Source organism: Vipera ursinii (assembly GCF_947247035.1).
Source record: "Vipera ursinii genome assembly, chromosome: 12".
NCBI lineage: Eukaryota > Metazoa > Chordata > Lepidosauria > Squamata > Viperidae > Vipera > Vipera ursinii.
The window spans coordinates 8,758,815-8,782,336 of record NC_139525.1 but is presented as its reverse complement, the minus strand read 5'-3'; the positions used below and the strand labels follow the sequence as shown (position 1 = coordinate 8,782,336).

Here is a 23,522-nt window from a genome sequence, read left to right as displayed (position 1 = left end):
TCCCGCAGGATAACTAAAAAGGCCGTAACTGGGGTCACACACCCCCAAGGCAGGAGAAGGGGGAAGAGGGAACTTTGTTTCCAACAACAAAAAACCCACAATGCTTTATAAGTCCGCTTCATCCAGTAGCCCTTGAACTGCGAAATTTAAGTGGCATTTTCTGATCAGCTAAAAGTATACATCATCACCAGCAACTCCCCTCTGCTCCAGGTCAGGAAAAGTGCTGCCCTTCGCCAGAATCTAAGAACTGGAAGTAAACCAGGCTAAATGTAAATTTAACAGAAACCCTCCCTTGAAACTCGAAAGAGGATGGGCTGGAATCACCCATGCCCAGTTCTAAAAAGATGCAAAATTTGGAAGAAAATGGTTCTTGATTACACGGTTATGCCGATCATTCAGATCTCTTACAGGGCTGGGTTCGTATCATGTGCTTTGTTAGATTTGGAACGGGTATGCGGTGGGTGAACCTGGTCAGTGGAGCTTGTTAAGCAAACCGTGGCTTGTTGGGATGTTGAACTGAGTTGATCTAATCACCTACCTGGCATCTGCTCTGCTGCCTTAAAAGATGGGCATCTGATGGGAGAAACAGTCTGCGTTTGCATACAGCCTCCCTGTCTGTTCGGCCCTTCTGGAATCGAAATCTAAATGAAAGGCAGGCTTATGAATTGAAAAGCAGTGCCATGGGTTGATAACCCGATCACCCTGCCTGCAAACTGCATGCGCTAATAATTGGATATTGCAGATAGTGAGCCAATGTAATTATTACATACCTGCTAGTTGGTTTTTTTTCTCCTGTCCCTGGCGTCTCCACTTTCAGAGGAAAACTAGGAAAATATTTTCCTGAAAGACCCACTGCCCATTTGGGCACCCTATCGGCCGAGAAACAGTCCTTTTTCAAATGCGTCTCCTACTCCGGATTATTATGATATATATCTTTCCAGAGGCTTTGCATCTTTACATTCTGTTAAAACCATCCGGTTGTCCTGTGTTTTTGGTCTAGATTTTTCCAGCCTCCTGAACCAATCCGGGCAGTGTGATAGGTGAACCAAATCGCCACGTTTTACCTGCTGCTTCTTTTCCAAGTAACGGTGAGTTAACCTTTTTAGCGATGGCAGTTCGTACCTTCAACAGTCCAGTGTGACCTTGTGTTTCTATGCTTTTCGCTTGTCGTCTGGATCCTGCAGTCATAGGAAGCGTCTACCTTAGATACTATGTGTGAGCTCTTAACCAAAGGATACCAGAATTCTGCTGCTGCCATCTGATCCATTGTGCCTATTCACACGTGCAAGCTGATGAGGGGGTGTCATAGATCTCAAGTCGAGTGTAAGATTTTCTCAGCTCAGAAAATCAATTGGAGTATGCCAGTGCAAGGATTTCTACCAAAGAATTCAGTTCTTAAGACACTTGCAGACCTGTCGCTGATGGAAGTTAAATGATCACCTTCCCAGAATCAGAACTATTATTCATCCAGGACACTTTTTAACAACCAGGTGACGTTGCTAATTGGGACCCCTCATTTTCTTTTGCTTGCAACTTATCCATCCTGAGCTGTTCTCACAAACTTAAGCGAGAGGCATACCAAATTGGGGTTTACGTGGGCTGGGCACTTAACAATTTCATTACCTATTGTCCAGTGGCAGAGTGGTCAGGTCTTTTAAAAAACATCTTTCAATGCAGCCAGGGTTTCCTGCATGGAATCTTGCAGACTCTCAGTGAGTAATACAAGTCCCAGGTTGGGATCACTAGGCCAAAACTGTGGACCTCAGATTCTTATATGAACCAGTCCATGCCATTGACTTAAGATTCGGTGCAATTGTGCACATAGTTCATTAACCGATATTATTGAATTAAATGGAATTGTTCGGATCCACATAAATTAATGGTATGGGTTGGATTCACCCAACAGGTTGATGCACAGACTAACCAATGGCAGTTTGGCCTAATAAATTGGGACTCAGTCCATTTTGTGTGTGGTGCAATCAAGGTGAGTTGGGTGTTGGTTTAACGTGTTGAGTTGATCCAGCTGGCTGTAGTCCGTAAACTAACAGTGTGTGTGTCTTAGTGCACTGGAAGTATCCAAACGGCTGTGGGTATATTGTTATAGAATACAAGTTAAAGAGGTTTTGCCTTAATGCACTGTGGGAATTGGGTCAGTCAGTACAAAGAACACAGGAGATATTCTTCACGGTAGGAATCCATAGATAATTAAGTACTTGACTCTTCTTGTGATTTGCAGTAATGGGAAGAAAAAGAAACATTTCTTCTAATAGTTTCGTGTCTATAGCTCTTACAACCACTTGGTGAGGTATATGAAACTACTTCCCTGCAAATGGCATAGGGAAGACAGCAGCAAAAAACGCTTTTGAGTTTTCATGATTCTCACTTTAGACTAAGTTTCTTCCCCCCTCTGTCGTGAATTCAGCCACGCGGTCTGTGAGCCACAGTTGATGGATGAGTGACATGCACAAGGCTGCCAGGGCCTGTTCGCTGGATCGTGGCTTAAAACAAGCCTCCGTCTAGCTAGCCCATGGTGTAAATCCAGATGATGTATGTGGGTGGCGGCCGGGGGGGGGGGGGCAGAAGGGATAGGATTTGGTGTGGAAGTAATCAACCTGTTCTCTGGGGCTTGGCATCGGACATCCCAATCCAACTTATTTAAGGAAGCTGAAAAACACAGTGAAGGGGATATGTCTGAATTGGCCATTCCCTGCCTAAACCAGCTGGCAGCCCACATCCAGGACCAGGAGTCGGAAGCCAGGACTTGCATTTTGACAGCCACGGTTGCTTAGTGCAGCGTTTCCCAACCTTTAGGAACTTGAAGATGCGTGGACTTCAACTCTCAGAATTCCCCAGCCAGCTATGCTGGCTGGGGAATTCTGGGAGTTGAAGTCCACGCATCTTCAAGTTCCTAAGGTTGGGAAACGCTGGCTTAGTGCTCTTTCTTCGGCTCCAGGAAGTAGTTCTGTGCTTTTGAAAGGAGCGGCAAGGAAAGCGTAAAAACCATTTTGAAGACCCCTGGTTCCTCCCCTCCCCTCCCGCCCCGTCCATTAGGAACCTCGACCCAGACTCCAGGTTGGGACTCTTCATGCAAAGCCTTCCCTGGATGGACCGTCTGAAGGGAACCCAGGTAGGATGCTTTCCGATCCAGGCCTGCTGGGTAGCTTAGCGATCTCTTCCTCCAGCACGCACTGCCGGGCTCCCCCCCCCCGCCCCCGCCCGTTACCGTTAAATGGCCGAGCCAGGGTCCCCGAAACCCTCCCCCCTCCCTCCCTCCCCGTTTAGAAAAAGTGCCGCGGGAGAGCGTGGCAGCCCGGGGGGGGGGTGTCCGCGATGTAACCCCCCTCCTTCTTGGTTTCAGGGCCCGCTGGAAGAAGGCAGGAGGCCGAGAAAGTCGCTCTCTTCGAGTCGCCACCGCCTGTAGGAAGTCACGCCGCGTCGAGGTGGTTGATCCGGCGGGGCGGGGAGCGGGAAGGACCGGGCACACACACACACACACACACACTTATATACACAACCCCCCCCCCCACACACACACACAGACACACCGCCGCCACCCCTTCCCCTCGCGCCAGCCTCGGGGCGGAATCGAGGCGGCAGGAAGAACGGCCGCGGGGCGGGCGAGGTCGAGGGGAGCCGCCGGTTGAAAAGCCCCGAGCATCGGCGCGGGGAGGGGGCGGGAAACGCAGCAGGAAAAAGGCGGAGGGCGCCCCCCCGCCCCGTCCTAGACGGTCGGCCAGCCGGAGCCCGAGGGCGGAGGGGGTGGGTGGGCGAGGGCAGGGGGCAAGACGCCGCCCGCGGTCGAGCTGGGCAGGCACCGTGGGGAGAGGGGGGGGGAGAGGAGGGTCCCAGCCCGGCCGAGGGGAGGGCCTTGGGCAGTGGCGAAGACGGGCCCAGGGGAGGGGAAGCCGGACTCGATCGCGGCCGAGACGGCCCACAAGGGGGGCCGGGCTGAGCAGGGCGGCGCGCCGCGGCGTGCTGGGGGCGCTCGGCTTCTGCTCTGCCGCCGCCGCCGCCGCCGCCGCCGCGAGTGGCAGCAGGCCGGGCCGGCGATCGGGGCCTTCGAAGCAACTTCTACGGTGCGGCGTGGCCGCCCTGCCCGGACGGCGTCGGGAGGAACGTGGCCGGCGAGGCGAGGCGGGCGACGGAAACGGCCGGCCGGCCGGCGGGGGGTCAGCCCGAGAGGCGATCCTCCGGCCGAGCTGGGGCGCCTCCCTCCGGCTGCATCCCCGAGAGGAGGCGACGGAAGGCGGTAAGCAGGCCAACCAACCGCTCCCTGGGGAGCGCCGCCGGTGCCGAGCAGGACTCGCGCCGCCTGGAAAGGGCAAGCCATTGGGAGGCAGCCAGGCTCGGGCAGCCGCGCTGCGCCACGGATCCGAGGGTGCGCCCAGACAACGCAGGTGCGGAGCGAAAACCGCGCGCAGCAGCTGCTGCTCCGGCCGGGCCTGGGGGGGGAGGGCGGCGGCAGCGGCGGGAGGGGGGGGAAAGGAAGCGACCTCGGGCCGCGCCAGGTAACGCCGACCCGGGGCTGCCTTGTCCGCGCAGGGCGAGCCCGCGGAGTGCCCGGCGGGCTCCCTCCGTCGGTGCAGCGGGACCTCCGCGCCGGGCTCGGCCGCCCTGCCCTGCGCCAGGCGCTGCGCTGCCGGAGCCCGCGCCGTCCCGTGGGCGAAGGCTCCGGGGCGCGCACCTGGCTGGCTCCTCGCCCGTTTGCCTGCCTGCTCGGCTGCCCTGCGCGCCCCCTCCCCATCTTTTTATTGCCGATCTGCAGCCTTCTCTTTTCACCCCCCACCCGCCCGTGCACGCTCCGGCCCCCTCCCGCTGCCTCCGCTCGGGTCCCGTGACCTTATCGATGGGGAGAAGCCGGCGCCCCGCTTAGGGATGGGTGCGCGACCCCCCCACCCGAGCTTTGCGCCGTGCGTGGGAACAGAGAACCCCCCCACCCCCGGGTCGGGGGGTCGCGCGGAGCCCGAGCGTCACGGCTGCCCCCAGCGCTGATCCCTCGACCCACCCCTTCTTATCGCTCCCTCCCCTCGGGTGGAGGACGGCCCCGCCCTTGCCCGGCCCCTCCCCCTCCCCGGGCAGGGCGCAAAGCCCCTCCTCTCTCCTCTGGCTTCCCCCCTTCTTTCCCTCGCCGGACTCGGCTGGCTCAGAATAACCCCCCCCTTCCCCTTCCCATACGGGCAGGGCCTGCCGCGGTGCAGCCTGGGAGCAGTAGTCCGCAGGGCAGGGCCGGGTGCGGTGTGGGCGTGGGGGGCCTCCGGGCGGCCGGACTACACTTCCCGGCAGGCCCTGCAGCGGCAGCAGCAGCGGCAGCAGCAGGACTCGGCAGCAGCCGTGCCTGGCTTTTCGTCCTCGCACTCTCCGGCTGCCAGTGCTGCCGCCGCCGCCGCGGCTGGAGAGCGAAGAGGAGCCGGCCAGCCCGCTCGCCCGCCGCGCCGTCCGGCCCTCCCGCTCCGGCTCCGCTCGGCTGGCTTCTCCGGGGCTCCACCCGGACGTCGCCGGTCCCTCGGAGGGGGCCCGCCCCGGGAGCAGGTGCGTCTGAACGCTCTCCGCCGCTTCCCTTCCTCAGGCCCGCCGCGCTCGCTCGCCCGCCCGCCCGCCTCCCCCCTCCGCGCCTCCGTCGCCATCGGGGAGGGAGAGGGGGGCCGCGGCGTGTGAGTGAGGTTTCCATGGAAACAGGGAGCGGGCCTTGGACCGCGGCCCTTTCCTCGCGCGCGGCCCCCCCGCCTCGTCTCACCCCCCCCCCTCCCGCCCGTCCGTCCGTCCGTCCTCCCGGCCGGGGAAGGTCCCGTGCAAGACCGACGGGCTGACAGCAGCGCCCGCGACTCTCGGAGGGGGGGGAGAATCGATCCCCGTCCGGGAGGAGTGCGGGGAGCCCCTTCCGTCCAGCAGGAAGCAGGTCGACTTTCCAGCGCGGAGGGGGGGGGGGAGAGCAGCTCTGCCCGGACGGCCCCCCCCCCCCTCGCCCGGCTCTGGCTTCCCTCGACGGGGCGGGCGCAGCGGCGATCCGGGAAGAGCCTCCCCCATCTCTCCCTCTTTGCCCCCCCCACCTCCAGTTTCTCTTCGCTGCCGCCTCCGGCACGTCGAAGGTGCGGAAAGGGGGGGCGGCATTTCTCCCCGGGGGCAGCTGCCCGGACCCAGGTCCTGCGGGGCACGAAGCGCCATCGGAGCCCTCTCCGTCCCTTCTCCTCCCTCCTTCCCAACCCCAGTCCGGGCAGCTTCTCCTCTGCCCCCGTCCCCCCCCCCCCCCAGGAGAGGAAGGAGCCGTCGGAAGGCCCGGGACCGTTTTCCTTTCGTTTCTGGGAGACTTGGCGGCTCGGGCCGAGGAGGGAGAGAAGGGAGGCTCGTTGCCTGGGCCGGCTTTCCCCTCCCTCCCCCCGCCCCCCCAATAGCAGAGACGAGGGCGATGCCCGCGACGGCCCCGAGGGAGCGGGCAGCCGGGCGGGGAGGCGGGCGGGCGAGCGAGCTGGAAGGCAGCGGTCGGTGCGCGCGGGCGGAGGCGGAGCCCATCGGGCCGGAGGCGATGCCGCCGAGCTCCGGCGCAGACCCTGAGCGGGGAGCGTGCGAGGCGGAGGGGAAGGAAGGAGGAGGAGGAGGAGGAGGAGGAGGAGGAGGAGGTGGTTCGCTCCTCCGGGGCCTCCGAGCAGGGCGGGCGAGGCAACTTTGGCTGGCTGGCTGGCTTGGCCGGCCCGGGATGGCCAGGGAGTTGGCGGGGGAGGGCCGCCTGGGCTGGCTGGCGGAGGAAGGTTGCAAGCTGGCCGGCTGCTTTGCGGGAAGAGGGTCCGTTGAGTCGAGGCCTGCCGGGGCTTTGAAAGGAAGCAGCGGGGGGGGGGGGGGAGGAGGAGGAGGAGGAGGAGGAAGCAGCGGCCCTCGGGGAGGGACTGCACAGCGGCGCAAAGGGACCGGGCGCTTGGCGAGTTGCAGAAGCGGCTGGCCGCGCCAGGCGGGGAGGAAAGGTCGGCTGCACGGGCCAGGCTGGAGCCGGAGGTCCCTCCCTGGCAGGTAGGCATTTTCCCTGCCTCCCAGATGCCAGCCTCCGGCTTGTTTACTGGCCTTCCTTGCCCTTCTGCCTGGAGAGCCACAGCCTGGTGGCAGAAGCCAGAGAAAGAAGGGGAGAAACGATGCTCCTTCTGCCAGCCCCCACCCACCACCCCCATCGCTGATGGCCGGAGGCATCCTGGCTTCTCGGGGACAAAGTCAGCCTTCCAAACCCAGAGGCCGGGGAAGGCTGGGGGCAGGTTTGATTTCTCCCCAGTTCTTCCAAAGGGTCTGGGAGAGAGGCTCCCTTCCTCTCTCACCCCCTTTCACCGCCTGTGTTTTTCGAAGCATGATGCTAATTTGCAGCTGCGACAGGTTTCCACAGTGAGGTTCCTGCAGATGGAGAAAGGGACACTAGCTGTGCCCGATTGCAGAGAGAGAGAGAGAGAGAGAGAGAGAGGCCTCGGAGGGCCCGAAAGTTTGTGTGGGGTACTTGCGGGGGAGGGGGGGCACTTTGTGAACGAGAGAAAGGAAACACCCCGCTGCATTTTCTTGGAGTAGGAAGCACGTTGAGCAGGACCTAGCTGGCGTGCAACTGCAAGTGAAGATCAGTCGTTGTGTACACACGGTTGTTGTTGCCTCCTTAGTAGGGAAGGATGGGCTGAACTGGGCAATTCTACCGCTGGAGAGGCCTTGCGGCTGTTAAGCCTGCCTTCCATGACATCTGGCAGATCCCTCGTCCTGCCGCCGCCGCCGTTGTGCTTGCTGAATCGGTTGTTTTCCGGAAGAGAAGTTGGCAACTTCCAAACCTTGGAAACTGGCTTTTTTTATTTGTTGTTATTATTATTATTATTGCAGCAACCTGCCTCGGCTTCTTAAATGTAAAGAGCAATCCGTGCCCTTTCCCCCTTGGTGAGGGCTATGCCTTAGCGCGACTTAAGCTCCCAGCACCCGCCTTTGTGAATCAGTAGAGGAAGTCACATCAGCACATAGGACTGCATTGTCTGCCTTTCGCGTATTCCTAAAGTTTTGGGAGCACGTCAGCTGCTCGATTTATTGCAGCGCTGTGACGACGTGATGTCGCTTTTTTTTCTGGGGGTGGGGAAGAAGGGGGGGCTCCTCTCTCCTTGAGGCTGGTTTATATGCAGCGTGTCTCTGCTTAAGAAATTGTAAATGAGGAATGAACTTGGCTTTAGTGACAGATCTGAAAACTTGCGAAGGACTGTCAGTCTCTAGCTTTCAGCTTGTGTTAAAAAGCTGAGGTATCGTCGATGTCATCTTTTTGGGGGCAGCCATTGAAATTCTCAAGCACCAAAGTATTTCCAGCGGGATCTTTTTCTTTCTCCTTTTAATTTAACATGCTAAAATGCGATTTATTTCCTTACTGAATTTCTAGGCTGCCCAGTTCCAGAATGGCTCGGGGCAGTTTCACAAAATGTAAAAATAAAAAAAAATTAAAACAAGCATTTTATGAAAAGAAAAAAAAAGACAACACTCGTTTGAAGAAACAAACAGCTCTCTGGAAGCACACAGTGCCTAGCAGATGCTCATTTTCATGCATTCAAAGAAAGAGTGTTGGATCGCTGGGAAGAAAATTCTATTCTTCTTGTTGGCTTAAGTTGTTCTTCAAGGGTATGTCCACACTGGCATGCAAGCTGACCTTCCTTTTGGAGACTGCTCCACAGATATCGTCCTACCTGAACTGAATGATCATTTTGGTTGACCTGTTCAGTACCTACCTGTAGTCCTTGACTTTCAACTACAGTGGAGCCCCAAATTTCTGTTGCTCAGTCAGACAGTTGTTAAGTGAATTTTGCCTCATCTTATGACCTTTCTTGTCACAGCTCTTAAGTGAATCGCCACAGTTGCTAAGTTAGCGATGGGGCTGTTAATGAATCTGGCTTCCTCCTTGACTTTGCTTGCCACTGCAACCATCCTAAAGGCATGTGCATTGCAGTGGCCAAACATCCAAATTTTGATCATGGGACTGGGGATGCTGCAGTGGTCATAAGTATGGGGGAAACAGTCATGAGTCATTTTTTTCAGGGCCATTGTAAGTTCGAACAGTCTCTAAACAAACCTGTAAGTCGAGGACCACCTGTGTCACATCCTGTTCATGTCGGTTCTTCCTTCCTTGCTTTGTTTTTCCCTGCCCTTATTGAGGCGAGACCCCCTTGACTTCTGAAGGAAGAGTAAGTGATATTTCTTCACCCACAAAAGGCCACTTGTCTGCCTCTGGAATCCGGGATCCAGAAGACTCAAGCGACATGTGTCAGGTCCTCCTCCACCTGTTTAGCCCGTTCAAAATTTGTCTGGATCCCTTTGATAACAAAGAATCCATGTCAGAATGTGCAAGAAGCCCCTAGGGGGGGAAAAAGCCCCTTTCTCCAAAATTTAGATCAGAGGCATCCACCCAGGTACTTGCAGATACCTTGCCTTGATTGTGAGTCCATAAGTCTTGTCCCTTGGTAGATATGCACGCATTGTTTAGTTGTGTGTGTGTATCCAATTGTGAAGTATAGGATTAAGCCTTTTAAAGATTTCATTATCCAATTTTCAGTAAACACCGCACATATTTGTGCGATAGTTGGGTTAAATACAGCAGGAGCATCTTGATGTTTGAAATAGGTGGCCTGCCAGACTCATTTTAGTCTGTTAGGATGTAGCTAAATGGAACTCAGCATTTGGAAATCTAGCCATGAATGTTGGGTTAGAAGTTTGTGATCTTTTGAACAATGCCTTCAAAAGCTTATCTAAGGATGAGGATTTGTTCGCAATTACCATTTGATCATATGCTGCCTTGACTTGAAGGTATTTGGAGACAAGAACACGAAATTGTCCCATTTCATCTTTCCGGGTTACTTAGAAAGATGCCCAAGATGTTTTGGGGGGCTGATCAAAGATGCCAAGCCCAGATGCCCAGCTATAATAATAATAATAATAATAATAATAATAATAATAATAATAATAATAATAATAATAATAAATTTGGAAGGGACCTTGGAGGCCATCTAGTCCAACCCCCTGCTCAGGCAGGAAACCCTATACCAGACAAATGGCTGTCCAGTCTCTTCTTAAAAACTTCCAGTGTTAGAGCATTCACAGCTTCTGGAGGCAGGTCGTTCCACTGGTTAATTGTTCTAACTGTCAGGAAGTTTCTCCTTAGTTCTAGGTTGCTTCTCTCCTTGATTAGCTTCCATCCGTTGCTTCTTGTCCTGCCTTCAGGCGCTTTGGAGAACAGCTTGACTCCCTCTTCTTTGGGGCAGCCCCTGAGATATTGGAACACTGCTCTCATGTCACCCCTAGTCCTTCTCTTCGTTAAACTAGACATACCCAATTCCAGCAACCGTTCCTTATATGTTTTAGCCTCCAGTCCCCTAATCATCTTTGTTGCTCTTCTCTGTACTCTTTCTAGAGTCTCAACATCTTTTTTACATCGTGGCGACCAAAACTGGGTGCAGCATTCCAAGTGTGGCCTTACCAAGGCATTGTAAAGTGGTATTAATACTTCATGTGATCTTGATTCTATCCCTCTGTTAATGCAGCCTAGCACTATCTTGGCTTTTTTGGCAGCTGCAGCACACGGCTGGCTCATATTGAAGTGATTGTCCACTAGGACTCTAAGATCCCTCCCACAGTTCCTACTATTGAGCAAGGTGCCACCTATACTATACCTGTGCATATAACTGTGGTTAGAACTCTTACAAATCCTCCAGGCCTAGATGACCCATTGAGTTCTTGCTAGTTCTTGGCAAGAATTCTGGCCTTACGGGCCTTTGCCTCCCTGTGGATTATTTCGCTTCGGAAGTGTGGACTTGTGGCCCACCGCAGTTGCGTTTGGAGCCCCCTCTTGAGGAAATGCTTGCTTTAAGAGCATCTTGCTGTTCTGTCAACAACTCACCCAGCCGTGTGGGGTTGCAGAACTGGACTTGGTTGCTCGGCTGGGTGAAATTGGGGCAGGGGGCCCGCTGGGCTATTTGTAGTGCTGTCTGGAATGTGGCTGTAGGAGTGGCTGTATTCAGCAACAACTGGCATGGTAGAGTTTAGGCAGTGTATATGGGCTATATGGGCCTTGGCTAATCCACCAGGAGGATCTTCTAGCCTAACGAGTTGGGAGATCAAAGGTGGAGAAGTTTTCTGGGCTGTGTAGGCATCTCCCCTCGCCCTTCAGACTTTGCTTTCAGACCTGGCGGGAGCAGCTGAAATTAGGTAAAGCGGAGATGTTTCTCCATTCGGCTTTGAAAAATCTATACGTCCATACTGTCTGCACCTCTCCCAGTCTTTCGGAAGAGGGTGGGCGTAATTGCTTTGCTGTGCAGCAAAGCTATCTCCACCTCCCATTCATTAGCCTCAGATAAGCCCATGTGGGGCTGTTGCCTTTCAGTTGGGACTTTGGCAGCCCTTCTTCCATTGAAGTCAGACCCGCGGCCAGCTAGCTCAAGAGCCTCGGTGCCCGCTTTCTCCACCCAGGTGGCTTCTCAGGAATTCTAGGCCCCTTTTCCTCCCTCGTCCCTCCCCACCTGGTGCACTGGGAAGCTCTCGGTTTGAAGTCTGAGCGGCACTTGCAACCCCTTGAAAGAATTTTGAACCAGAGCTTTGCTAAGAAGCATTGCCCTTCTTCGCTGAAGCCAGTCCCTCGCCTTGTTTTTATTTGTTTGTTTGTTTGCCTACCCTGTTTTAAACCTCACCTGTCTGTTCAGCCGGCATTATCCCTTCTGGTGATGTTTGTAAGACAGGCTTCCGGCAGGATGAACTGAACTGTGGCTTGGGAGTTTGTACAACAGGCAGGCTGGCTCCATATATCTGGCACGGCTAATATTGGGAGGCTAGCTAGCTTGTGGTTCCCTCTGTCCTGTCAAAGCAGGCTCTGAGTCACGCCTGGGTGTTCTTCCCCCTGCCTCTCTGGATCAACTACTTCAATCCCTTTTGTTCCTCCCGATCTCTTCCTTGCAAGCGTTTTGCACCAGAGACGTAGCTTAGGTGACGGGCTTGCAGATATTCTTAATAGAACGGCTCTGCCAGCTTACTGTCTAGACCAGGGGGTCTTCAAACCTGACTTGTGGACTTCAACTCCCAGAATTCCTCAGCCAGCCCTGAGGGCTCTGCCAGCTTACTGTCTAGACCAGGGGTCGGCAACCTCGGCTCTTTTATGACTCGTGGACTTCTACTCCCAGAATTCCTGAGCCAGCATAGCTGGCTCAGGAATTCTGGGAGTTGAAGTCCACGAGTCATAAAAGAGCCGAGGTTGCCGACCCCTGGTCTAGACCAGGGGTCTTCAAACCTGGCAACTTCAAGACTTGTGGACTTCAACTCCCAGAATTCCTCAGCCAGCCCTGAGGGCTCTGCCAGCTTACGGTCTAGACCAGGGGTCTTCAAACCTGGCAACTTCAAGACTTGTGGACTTCAACTCCCAGAATTCCTCAGCCAGCCCTGAGGGCTCTGCCAGCTTACGGTCTAGACCAGGGGTCTTCAAACCTGGCAACTTCAAGAGTTGTGGACTTCAACTCCCAGAATTCCTCAGCCAGCCCTGAGGGCTCTGCCAGCTTACGGTCTAGACCAGGGGTCTTCAAACCTGGCAACTTCAAGACTTGTGAACTTCAACTCCCAGAATTCCTCAGCCAGCCCTGAGGGCTCTGCCAGCTTACTGTCTAGACCAGGGGTCTTCAAACCTGGCAACTTCAAGACTTGTGGACTTCAACTCCCAGAATTCCTCAGCCAGCCCTGAAGGCTGGCTCAGGAATTCTGGGAGTTGAAGTCCACAAGTCTTAAAGTTGCCAAGCTTGAGGACCACCCCTGGTCTTAGACTGAAATGGGCAAGGAGAACACTGGGAAAGCCAACTTCCATTGATGATGAGGGATGAGTTAGATGCAGCCTGGTCTGGGGAAAGCCCCTGAAAAAATAAATAAGAAAAATGCACACGGACAACCAGCAAATAATCCTCTGGGTGTGTGTGTGTGTGTGTGTGTGTGTAAGTGTAATCCTGAAGTTCGTAGAATACAGAATTCTAGAGTTGGAAAGGACCTTGGAGGTCTTGGGGACCTTGGAGTCCCACCCACCCCTGCTCAACCCTGCAGGTGATGCTATACCATTCTGGATAACAGGTGGTCTAATTTTTTTTCTTAAAAACCATTTTCTTAAAAATTTCCGAAGGCAAGCCGTTCCACTGACGGGTTCTCATTGACAGAAAATTTCTCCTTCGTTCTAGGTTGGCTCCTCTCTTTAATGATCTTTCACCTATTATTTACGGTCCTGCCCTCAGGTGCTTGGGGAATAGATCGACCCCCTCCTCTCTGTGATGGCCCCTCCAATATTGGAAGGATTAGGTCACCCCTAGCTCTTCCCTCTACTTCTCTTTAGCTTCCCTTTCCTTTCCTTTCCTTTCCCTTCCCTTCCCTTCCCTTCCCTTCCCATCTCTTCCTTTCCTTTCCTTTCCTTTCCTTTCCTTTCCTTTCCTTTCCTTTCCTTTCCTTTCCTTTCCTTTCCTTTCCTTTCCTTTCCTTTCCTTTCCTTTCCTTTCCTCCTTTCCTTTCCTTTCCTTTCCTTTCCTTTCCTTTCCTTTCCTTTCCTTTCCGACTTCAGCTTTGGTTGAAGTCATCTTCTGCATCCTGAAATGAATCTGGCTGAAATCTCCCCAGCCTTGTTCTAACAGGAGAGGTGCCAACTCAAGGGGATTCCTTGCAAAAACCATGATTTGTTCAATTCAGGGGGTGATGTTGACCCTTGCAAAAGAATCAAGGAGTTGGTTCATCCCCCCTCCCCAAGAACAAAGATGTCTTAAACTCATCTTTCCTAGGTCCAAAGCACTTGAGCTCTTCTCTTCTCTTCTCTTCTCTTCTCTTCTCTTCTCTTCTCTTCTCTTCTCTTCTCTTCTCTTCTCTTCTCTTCTCTTCTCTTCTCTCCTCTCCTCTCCTCTCCTCTCCTCTCCTCTCCTCTCCTCTCCTCCCCTCCTCCCCTCCGTTTTTCATGTGGGCACCATCCATGCCTTCCTCCCTGAAAAGATTGGGCAAGGGACATCTGGCTCCTCTGACCTCTTGCTCAGCCATGTGACTGACCCCAGGAAAAGAGGAGGGTCCACAGGTGGTGGGCATTCCCCAGAGGGTCTCCCCCTCTCTCCCAGTTGCGACGAGAGCCTCCCTCTCGTTGGGGTGTCTTCTCAGCGGCCTTGGTCCTCTGCAAATTCCTTTGGGGGAGCCTCCGGGCTGGGCACCTCCCATTCCTGCTGCCCGCTTCCCAGGAAACTCCACCCCCCCACCCCGAGTCTTCTTTAAAACATGCCCTTGTGATGCCATAGCTTTGTGCACCCATGTGCACGCTCTCGGCTGTGTGCGTGTGTGTTCTTCCCTCTCGCCACGGCCCGCCCCCTTTCAGATGTTTGGATTCTGCTCAGCTTGGGAGGGCTGCTGCGCTGCTGCTGCTGCTTCTTTCGCAGCTTCCTGGGAACGCTTCTGTCTGGCTCATTCCCTGGGAGAAACGAAAGAAGAATGCGCTGCTGCTACCATCTCCGTTTTTGGTGCATGCCTTACTAACCCCAACGTGTCTCGGTGCAGCTGGTGAGGCGGCTTCCCTTTTCTGCTTCTAGCGGCCTCTCTTCTTTTCTTTTTTTTTTTTAGGGGGGGGTGTCTGCCAGGGATCCCGCCTTTTGCTGGCCCCCACCACCCCTCTCCAGGCTGTGGGTTAGGGTTCTGCTGGGGCTGGAGCTGTGCCTTCATCTGATGCTGTTCCCCTCTTCCTTCTGGTAAGACCTTGCCTTTCCACGGGGGCCTCGTGAAAGGACTGGGTCATGCGTCAGAGGGAGGGTCTGCCTCGGTTCGCCCTCCCCTCTCCCTGTTTTATTTCTATTTTTGAGGTTTCGTAGTGTCGACCCACCGGTCTCCGGAGGGGCAGAAGGGAGGGCCGAGGAGAGGATTCTCCTGTAAGGTCAGTTGGGCTAAAAGAGGGGTCTCCAAACGTGGCAGTCTTAAGCTGGCTGAGGAATTCTGGGAATTGGAAGTCCACAAGTCTTAAAAGTTGCCAACTTTGGACACACACACACACACACACACACACACACACACACACAGGTTAAAGGAATAGCTGGCCCAAAGCTACCACTGGGATGCCTTTCCCTGGGCCAGTAAAATAGACTGGTTTTCCTTCATTCTTTTATTTACCATAACAATACACACTTCACATCTGTTCCGAACTAATGAAGGAAACATGCCTGATGCTCTCTTTTGTCATTTGGTTTTCTTTTGTAGCAAAATCACCCCACTTATCCCAGCCTCTGCCCCCTTAGCTCCAAGCTGACATCCATAAACCGTCTCTAGCATTTCCCAGCCTGGCGCTCTCCAGACATGTTAAAACCCTCAATGCTGGTTATTCCCAGGCAGGGAAAAAGAAGTACATGTGAAGCCATGCCGGATGTCCCTGGGTCTGAATTCCTTGTGAGTCTTGAAGCAGTGCCAGCTCTCCGTCTCGGGAGAACCAAGTGGCTTTTAATCGGTTCCCAGAGCTGCTCCAAGTTGCAGATTTGACAGCTCAGATCTTGCACAGCTCAAATCTTCAGCTGCTCGGATAGTTTCTTCCCTGAAGTGAATTTCAGTTCAAGAATGTGCGGTCCAAATGCAATTCCTGATTTCCCTGGGCCTGTTTTAGCATTGGAAGAGCCGGGATGCCTTCAGTGTTTGGCTGCACTGCAGATAATCCCCGCCTTAATGACCACAACAGAGCCTCAAATTTCTGTTGTTAAGTGAGACATTTAAGTTGAGTTTTACCACCTTTCTTGCCACGGTCGTGAAGTGAATCGCGGAAGTTCTTTATAATCTGGCTTTCCCCGTTGACTCGGCTTGTCCAAAAAGCGGATCACGTGACCTTGAGACACAGCGACGGTCATAAATATGAGCCGGTCGCCAAGCATCTGAAGTTTGATCACGCAATCCTGGGGACGCTGCAACGGTCGTCCCTTGTGAAGAACGGTCCTACGTCACGTTTTTTCAGTGCCGCCGTAACTTTGAACAGTCGCTAAACCAACGGCTGTAAGCCGAGGACATCCCTGCATTTATATTTCTTCCCGGGCAGTTCACTTGTTTTGCTTCCAGCCTTCTCTGGGTGCAGAGCAGCGTCTCCGCCTAGCTGGCGGGGTGTTGCAAATGGGCTTCCCTTTGCTTTGGGAACTGCCGATCCAGCAGGCAGCAACGCTGGAATCCGAGCCCGACAACGGTGTGTGTTTATTTTGCCATTCCAGGCGGAGCCCCTGACTAAACCGGACGTGCTTGGTGTGGAGCGGTTGTCATGATCTCTGCGGCACCTCTGTACAGCGGGGTGCACAACTGGACGGGTGCCGAGCAGCTTCACACGTGCAGCCTCAACGAAGAAAGGTGGGGCCGGGCGTTCTGCAAAGCACTCGTTTCTCGTTTCTCTTCGGGGATGTTGCCTCCCGTGGCCTCCTCTCCTTCCCGCTGAATTCATCTGTGAATCAGGATCCCAGGGTCTGCGGCAACTCGCCCTGGGACAAGAGTTACACTAATAGCAAAGAAATAGCGGGGGGGGGGGGGGAAATAGAATCATTAAAGAAAGGATGCAGAAGGAGGGACAGAATGAAACGCGAATGGCACAAATTAAAATGATTTTAAATCATTAAATTGAATTGCTGGCCACGGTGAAGATGGCTGCATCGAGTTGTCCCATTCGGGAAATGCCAAATACTGTCAAGCTGCTTGCAAAATATTTGGGGTTTTTCGTTGACGTGTGTGCGCATTGGCCTTCTCAAGCAGAAGCTTTTTAAAACTGGTGGGCAATTAATTTTCCCAAGGAGCTGCATGAGAAACTGGGACTGCGTTGGAAGGCAAAACCAACAGGTCTGTGAAGGTGCGAAGGTGCACATGCACACATATAATGTAAATTGGGGGAAAAAATCCCGGTATAGTAGTCCTCAACTTACGACCACAAATGAGCTCAAAATTTCTGTTGTTAAGCGAATTTTGCCCCATTTTACGACCTTCCTTGCCCAGTTATTCAGTGAAATCACGGCAATTGTTACATTAGTAACATGGTTGTTAAGTGAATCTGGCTTCCCCATTGCTTGTCAGAAGGTCGTAAAAAGGAGATCACCTGATCCCGGGACACTGCCACTGTCATAAATATGAGTCAGATGCCAAGTGGCTGAATATTGATTACGTGGCCATGAGGATGTTGCAACAGTCACTAAGTGTGAAAAATGGTCTTAAAGTCACTTTTTTTCAGTCATGTCGTAACTTCAGATAGTCACTAAGTGAGCTATTGTAAGTTGAGGATTATTTGCAGCCACCCATCTCACTAAAAGCGACGACAATGGTTTTCGTCTGCTCTGTTTCTCTTTCGTTTCCCTTACTCTCACAGCAACCCTGCAATGTAGGCGAAGCTTCAGCTGCCTGGCTGAGTCAGGATTTGAACTAAGGCCACACACACACAGACACACCCCTACCTCCTTTGATGTTCCACCCCACAAGAATCATCACGCTTTAAAGTAACGTTTAATATTCCACTCTTCAAAATGCGTGAGCATCCCTGCCTTCCCAAACGCCTGTGCGCCCCGACAAAATAGCACTTCTAAAATTGGATCTAAACATTGGAAACCCCAAGTGGCCGTCGTGGAGGCTGCAGAAGCGCCAGAGTTTGCGGAAGGTAACTTTTGCGGAGGCAAAGGGAAGTTTTGTGCCTGTTTAAACTCTCCAGGGTGCGGCGAGCTTTTGAGGAATACGTTTCTTTATTTTATGACCCATTTTACAAGCCACATAAGCTCAGGCTGGCTGAAATGACTTTTGAAATGGCCTTCCCTAATCTGTAGCCATTCCCAATCTGGCACACCTTTCAGGAGCCTGAGAAAGTTGTTGGACGCTCTGGCTTAAGAACGGCTTTCTATTCAGAATGGTTTAGTATAAAGGAGGAGGAGGAGGACTGTGGGGTCCTTGGTGCTCTCTGAGCTTGGTGGTTTTCTTGCAGAGGTTTCATGACCCAACTAGGTTTCAATATCAAACCAGTGCACTGAGGATGTTACCTACCGGTAGATAGGTAACGAAACACCTGGAAGCTCAGAGAGCACCATGGACCCCACAGTCTCCATCTCCTCCTCCATTCTATAAATCATATTCCTTTCTAACACTGATGTTACCTATTTGGGTAACGAAACACCTGGAAGCTCAGAGAGCACCATGGACCCCACAGTCTCCATCTCCTCCTCCATTCTATAAATCATATTCCTTTCTAACACTGATGTTACCTATTTGGGTAACGAAACACCTGGAAGCTCAGAGAGCACCATGGACCCCACAGTCTCCATCTCCTCCTCCACCTCCTCCTCTCACAAAGCCCACTCCCTTGTAGCACTGATGATGTTCCCTAGTTGGGTGGTGAAACACCTGCAAGAAAAACACCCAGCTCAGAGGGCACCCAGGATCCCTCATTTCAATCCTGAGCTACAAATATTCTATCAGCCAGAGACTATTTCTTCCTGACTTGATCCCCTTTTAAGATAAGGCGGTTGAAAAGCTTGTGGCTCCGGATGCGGCTTCGGCCCCGGACATACTATACTACACCGGTCAGATCAGTGACTTCAGCCCCACCGCTCTGGATAATTTTTCCAGGTTTCTCTCTTCTTTTTCTTTCTCCCCCTCCCCCCACCGTAGGAGAGCCCCACTTTCTGATGAAGAATCTGACACCAGCAGTTCCCAGCACCTGGGCTCGCCTGAGTTCTGCAACAGTTTTTCCAAGGTGAGATGGTGGGTCGGGGAAGGAGGCTGGGAATGCTCAGAGAATGCCCTCTGCCCTCCTCTACCCGGAGGGGGCTGAACTGCCACGGTCCTCATCCTCTCTCGCCTTCCCAGGTGGAGATCATCACAGCAGTTTCGGGAAGCGGTGGGGGCGCCGAAGGGTTTGAACCGGAGGGCACCGTGGAGGAAGAACCCGGCCCCCAACTTCGGGAGCAGGCTCACGAGCCGGACGGTGCTCAGAAGGCCTTGAAGGGCAGCGATGCCAAGACTGGCAAGCTTCAAGAGCCAGAAGCGCCCCAGCCGGACAACGGCAATAGCCGCAGCCTGGACGGCCCGTGGCCCTCTGCTGGAGAGGCGAGGGAGGTGACCCCGTTTTGCCCCAAAACTCTGGAGAGTGAACAGATGGGAAAAGAGAAGGCTCTGCCAGCGCCTGGTGCCTCCGTCAACCCCATAACTGCTACCAGCACCAGCAGCTGCAGTACGGCGGCCCCGGCTCCCACCACCTGCACCCTGAAGAGCGTCTGTTTTTCGACCTCCCAGGCCCCCCCTATGCAAAAAATGTCCCTCTCTCTGCCCCCAGGAGCCACCGTCCTCGCCCCCAGCCAGCCCCTGGTTTACGTTCCTTCTCTTTCCAACACGCTGGGGGTCTCGCCCGCCCTTGCCCTCCCGGTCTTATCTTCCTTCCAACAAGACCCTTGCCTGCCCGGTCTTCACCCCTATCCGTACGCTTTCTCCGTGAGCAGACCCCTGGCTGCTGACCCCAAAGCGGCCTGTGTCGAGGCTGCTCAGTTAAGCTGCCCTCCATCTTCCGGAGAAAACAGTAGCACCCCTGCGACCCCAGGCTCGGGCCCTCCTGCCAACGGCCCAGAACTGGCCTCCAGCACCTCTGCCTTGGCAGGCCCCTGTGCCACCGCTGCCACTGTGCTGCCCCGCGTCCCTGAGCGTCTTGTGGCGGGGGTCCTGGCGTCCATCTCCCCGCTGAAGTCCCCCCCGCAGCTGGAACGTGAGATGGTCTCTTCCCCGGAATGCAGCGAGATGCCTCTGGATCTGTCCTCCAAGTCGAACCGCCAGAAGCTGCCTCCGCCAAGCCAGCGCAAGACGCCCCCCATGCCCGTGCTGACCCCGGTGCACCCCAGTGGCAAAGCTCTGCTCACGCCGGTCTTCTCCAAGAGCCAACGGGTGGCCCAGGCCGCCACCTCACCCTTTGTCATCTTCCCAGAGCTGCTGCGCAATGGGGAGCAGAGCACGTGGGTGAAGAACCCCACGGCCTTCATTGGCACCATCCCAGGCACCTACATGGGGGTGGCCAACCCAGTGCCAGCGTCGGTCTTGTTGAGCAAGGATTCCGGGGCCGACTTAAGCAGCAGGGACCCCCGCCATCTTCCGAAGCAGGAGCCCATCTGCATTATCGATCAGGGAGAGCCCCGGAGCGCCGGGCTACCTTCTGGGAAAAAAAGTGGGGCAGAGGGACAAGCCGGCTCCATGAGGCGCCCTCTGGCTGCCGCGTTATACTCTTCCAAAGAACTCTCCGTCTGGAATCCCAGCCAAGCAAACATTTACTCTCGGTGTTCGGTCAACAGGAAGCCTGCCAGCCCCCAACTCCTGCCCATCGGGTGGTCCCATTACCACCCGAGCACCCGGCTTTCCTTTGGCTTCTCAATGCCCCCTATTCGGGTCAGGCCCTCTAAGACCCCTGGCCCCAGTGAACCAGCTGTGTGCCCTGCTGGGCAGCTGGCAGAAGCTACCCTGGTGGTCCAGAAGCCCCCCGAAGCCCCCTCCCAGGGCAAGGGCTGTAAGGCAGCCCTGCCCAGCACTGAAAGCCCTTTGTGCGTCTCGCCAGCTCTCCAGGCCAGCCCCCCCGAGACAAAGGGCCTCGACCGACGAGAGGCGGGTTCGGCCGCCGAGAGCGCTCTGCCCCCACCCGAAGCTCTCCCGGAGGGTTGCGCCCACAAGCACTCCGGGGACTCCAAAGCGAAGAGCCCATTCTTGACTGCCCATCTGCCCCATGGCCTGCCCTTAGCTAGCCAGGCAAGCCTCCGGGTCACCACGGAGTCGGCCTCCCCTGCCGAGCAGCAGTGCCGAGAACGGCGAGGCGAGGCTTCCCGCGACCCACTGAGTGCCGAGATGCCCCCCTGCCCCGGGCATCAGGTCGACCTCAGCCGGATCAAGAAGGAGCAGGGGGAGCTTGAGCCCCCCTTTGCCTCGGCCACTTGCCTGCACGCGGGGTCCACCCTGAGGGACCCTCCGAAAGCCAAGCTCAAGGGGATGGCCCACATCAAGGTCGAGGGGGGCTTCCCGTGCAAATCTAAGCGGCACCACGAGGGGCCGGATCGGCCGGCCCACAAGAAGCCGAAGAGCCGCGCGGGAGAAGAACTGGGGCCTCCCTGCAAGGCGAGCAGCCAGAATCAGCACAGCCGCAAGGTGGGTGGCAGGGCTGGGCGCAAGAGGGGAGTCGGAGGCAGTGGGGTTGGGGGCCTGCAGGATGGACTGGGGGCGGGAGTGGGGGGAGAACAATGGCAGGGCCAGAAAGGAAACAGAAGTTCTTGGAAGTTTGGCACCGTTTTTTTCTTAAATGAAAAATGGACACAGTGCTCCTCGCTTGTTCGCCACGCAGCTGGGCTGATGTTTATAGTTCACCGTTCACGCTCAGCTCCTCTACGTTGGGCCATTTAGCCCGTCTTTCCAAGAAGGAGGATCCTCAGGCTGTGATTTAATTAACAGTGTACAGGTAGGCCTCGACTTACGAGCACAACTGAGTCCAGAATTTACGTTGCTGAGCGAGAAATTCGTTATGCAAGTTTTGGGACTTTCCTTGTCAGGTTTGTTAAGGGAATGACTGCAGTTGCCAAATTGGTAACCCCGTTGTTAAGTCAATCTGGATTCCCCCTCTGACTTTGCTGGTCAGAAGGTGGCAGAAAGGGATCACATGACCCCGGGACATTGCAACAGTCATAAGTACGAGCCGGTGGCCAGGCGTCTGAATTTTGATCACACGACCCTGGGGGATGCTGCAATGGTCATAAGTGTGAAAAACGGTCATAGGTTGCATGTTTCAGTGTCCGTTGTAAAATCAAACGGTCAGTAAGCGAACGTTCGTAAGTCAAGGACGGCCTGTATTGCCCTGAGGCGGCATGCAATTCTAAGCATGACCTTAGGGCCCTTGGGGAAGGGTGCCGCTGCGTTGTGCGAAGTTTATTTTATTTTTATTTAATTATTGAATTAGTTTTCTATACCGCCCTATTCCCGAAGGACCCAGGGCGGTTTACAGGGCAGCATATAAAAGACAATATAGAAAGATAATATAAAATTAAAATGAATTAAATTAATTAAAGCCCAACAATTAAAAACAATATTAAAAAGCCAAAACCCCTTCAGTCCAGGCCTGATAGATCGAAAAGCCAGGTTTTCAGGTCCCGGCGAAACGAACGCAGATCGGGGGCGGTCCGGAGTTCCACAGGTAAATCATTCCAAAGGGCAGGCGCTCCCACAGAAAATGCCCTCTCTCTGGGGATCACCCGACGGCACTCCCTAACCGGCGGCATCCTAAGGAGGCCCTCTCTATGGGAGCTCACAGGACGATGGGAAGTTGATGCTGGCAGCAAGTTGTGGGATTTCTGTACAGAATGGGAATGTATAGGTCGGGTAGGCAACCTTGGCTCTTTTATGACTCGTGGACTTCAACTCCCAGAATTCCTGAGCCAGCATGGCTCAGCTTGGAAACCCCTCTCTTTCCCCTCAGCGTAGCTGACTCATGAATTCTGGGAGTTGAAGTCCACCAGTCATAAAAGAGCCAAGGTTGCCTACCCCTGGTATAGGTAATCCTCAACTTAAAACTGTTTATTGACCGTTCAAAGTCACTACAGCATTTAACAACTGTGGCATCCCCCTGGTCACGTGAGCAAAATTCAAGCACTTGGCAGCTGGCTCATGTTTATGACGGTCACAGTGTCCCGCCATCCTGCGACCCCCTTTTGACGCCTTCTGATGAGCAAAGTCCATGGGGAAGCCAGATTATCACTTAACATCCATGTTGCTAACTTAGCACCTGCAGTCATTGACTTAACAACATGTGGCAAGGAAGATGGCAAAAGGAGGCAAAGCTCACTTCCCAACTGTCTCGCTTAGCGACAGAAATATTGGTCGTAAGCCGAGGACCACCTGTAGTTAAAGAACATCCGGGGTGCAAAAGAATTCAAACCGATTTAAAAACCCACAGAGCGAGGAACTTGCCCAGGCTCACAGCTGGCTGGTCTCTTCTGTTTGCACCCACAGTGGCGGAAGCATCACGGGCACCTTCACGAGGTGGCGGATGAGGGCCGGCTGGGCTGTCTGAAGGAGCGGGGGAACCTCCGTGCCAAGCGCAAACGCCGGAAGTTGTCCCCAGGCCACCGGGGGCACATCTGCAAGGAAGGTATGGGGGTCTCAAAAGCTGGGGAGTGGCCGTTCCTTCTCCTATCCAGGCCTGTCCCGTCCATCCGAGGAGCCCCTTGGAAGATCGAGCCAGCTTCTCCAGTAGATTGCTAGAGGGATCCCTTTGGGCACCCGGAGCTCTTTCTTGGGATTTTGGACGGGGCAGAGAATAACTGAACTTTCCAGGTGTGGTGTCGCCAAACGAAGCCCCCTCTCCAGTGGCCATTTCCTGAGACCTCTTGCACTTGTATTCATTTTTTTTAATTATTCCTTCAGCTTACGTGGAGAAGAAAGCCAAGAACAATTTCAGAGACTTCATCCCCATCGTGCTGAGCAGTCGGACACGCAGCCAGTCAGGTTGGTGGCTGACCCAGGAGATGCCCGGGTCAAAGGTCAAGGGATCCCTGGCG

General features: G+C 54.5%; 1 protein-coding gene across 1 annotated transcript in view; it reads left to right on the top strand.

The window, feature by feature from the left end:
- The first annotated feature begins 4,022 nt into the window (after positions 1-4,022).
- The window catches only part of BCORL1 (BCL6 corepressor like 1), a 32,018-nt gene continuing 12,518 nt past the window's right edge, over positions 4,023-23,522 (top strand). Inside the window, exons 1-6 of the mRNA XM_083371825.1 lie at positions 4,023-4,249; positions 16,200-16,332; positions 18,619-18,703; positions 18,817-21,123; positions 22,975-23,113; positions 23,389-23,469. Of these exons, the coding sequence (XP_083227951.1) occupies positions 16,247-16,332; positions 18,619-18,703; positions 18,817-21,123; positions 22,975-23,113; positions 23,389-23,469 (2,698 nt within the window). The 5' untranslated portion in view covers positions 4,023-4,249; positions 16,200-16,246. The remainder of the gene's footprint in view (positions 4,250-16,199; positions 16,333-18,618; positions 18,704-18,816; positions 21,124-22,974; positions 23,114-23,388; positions 23,470-23,522) is intronic.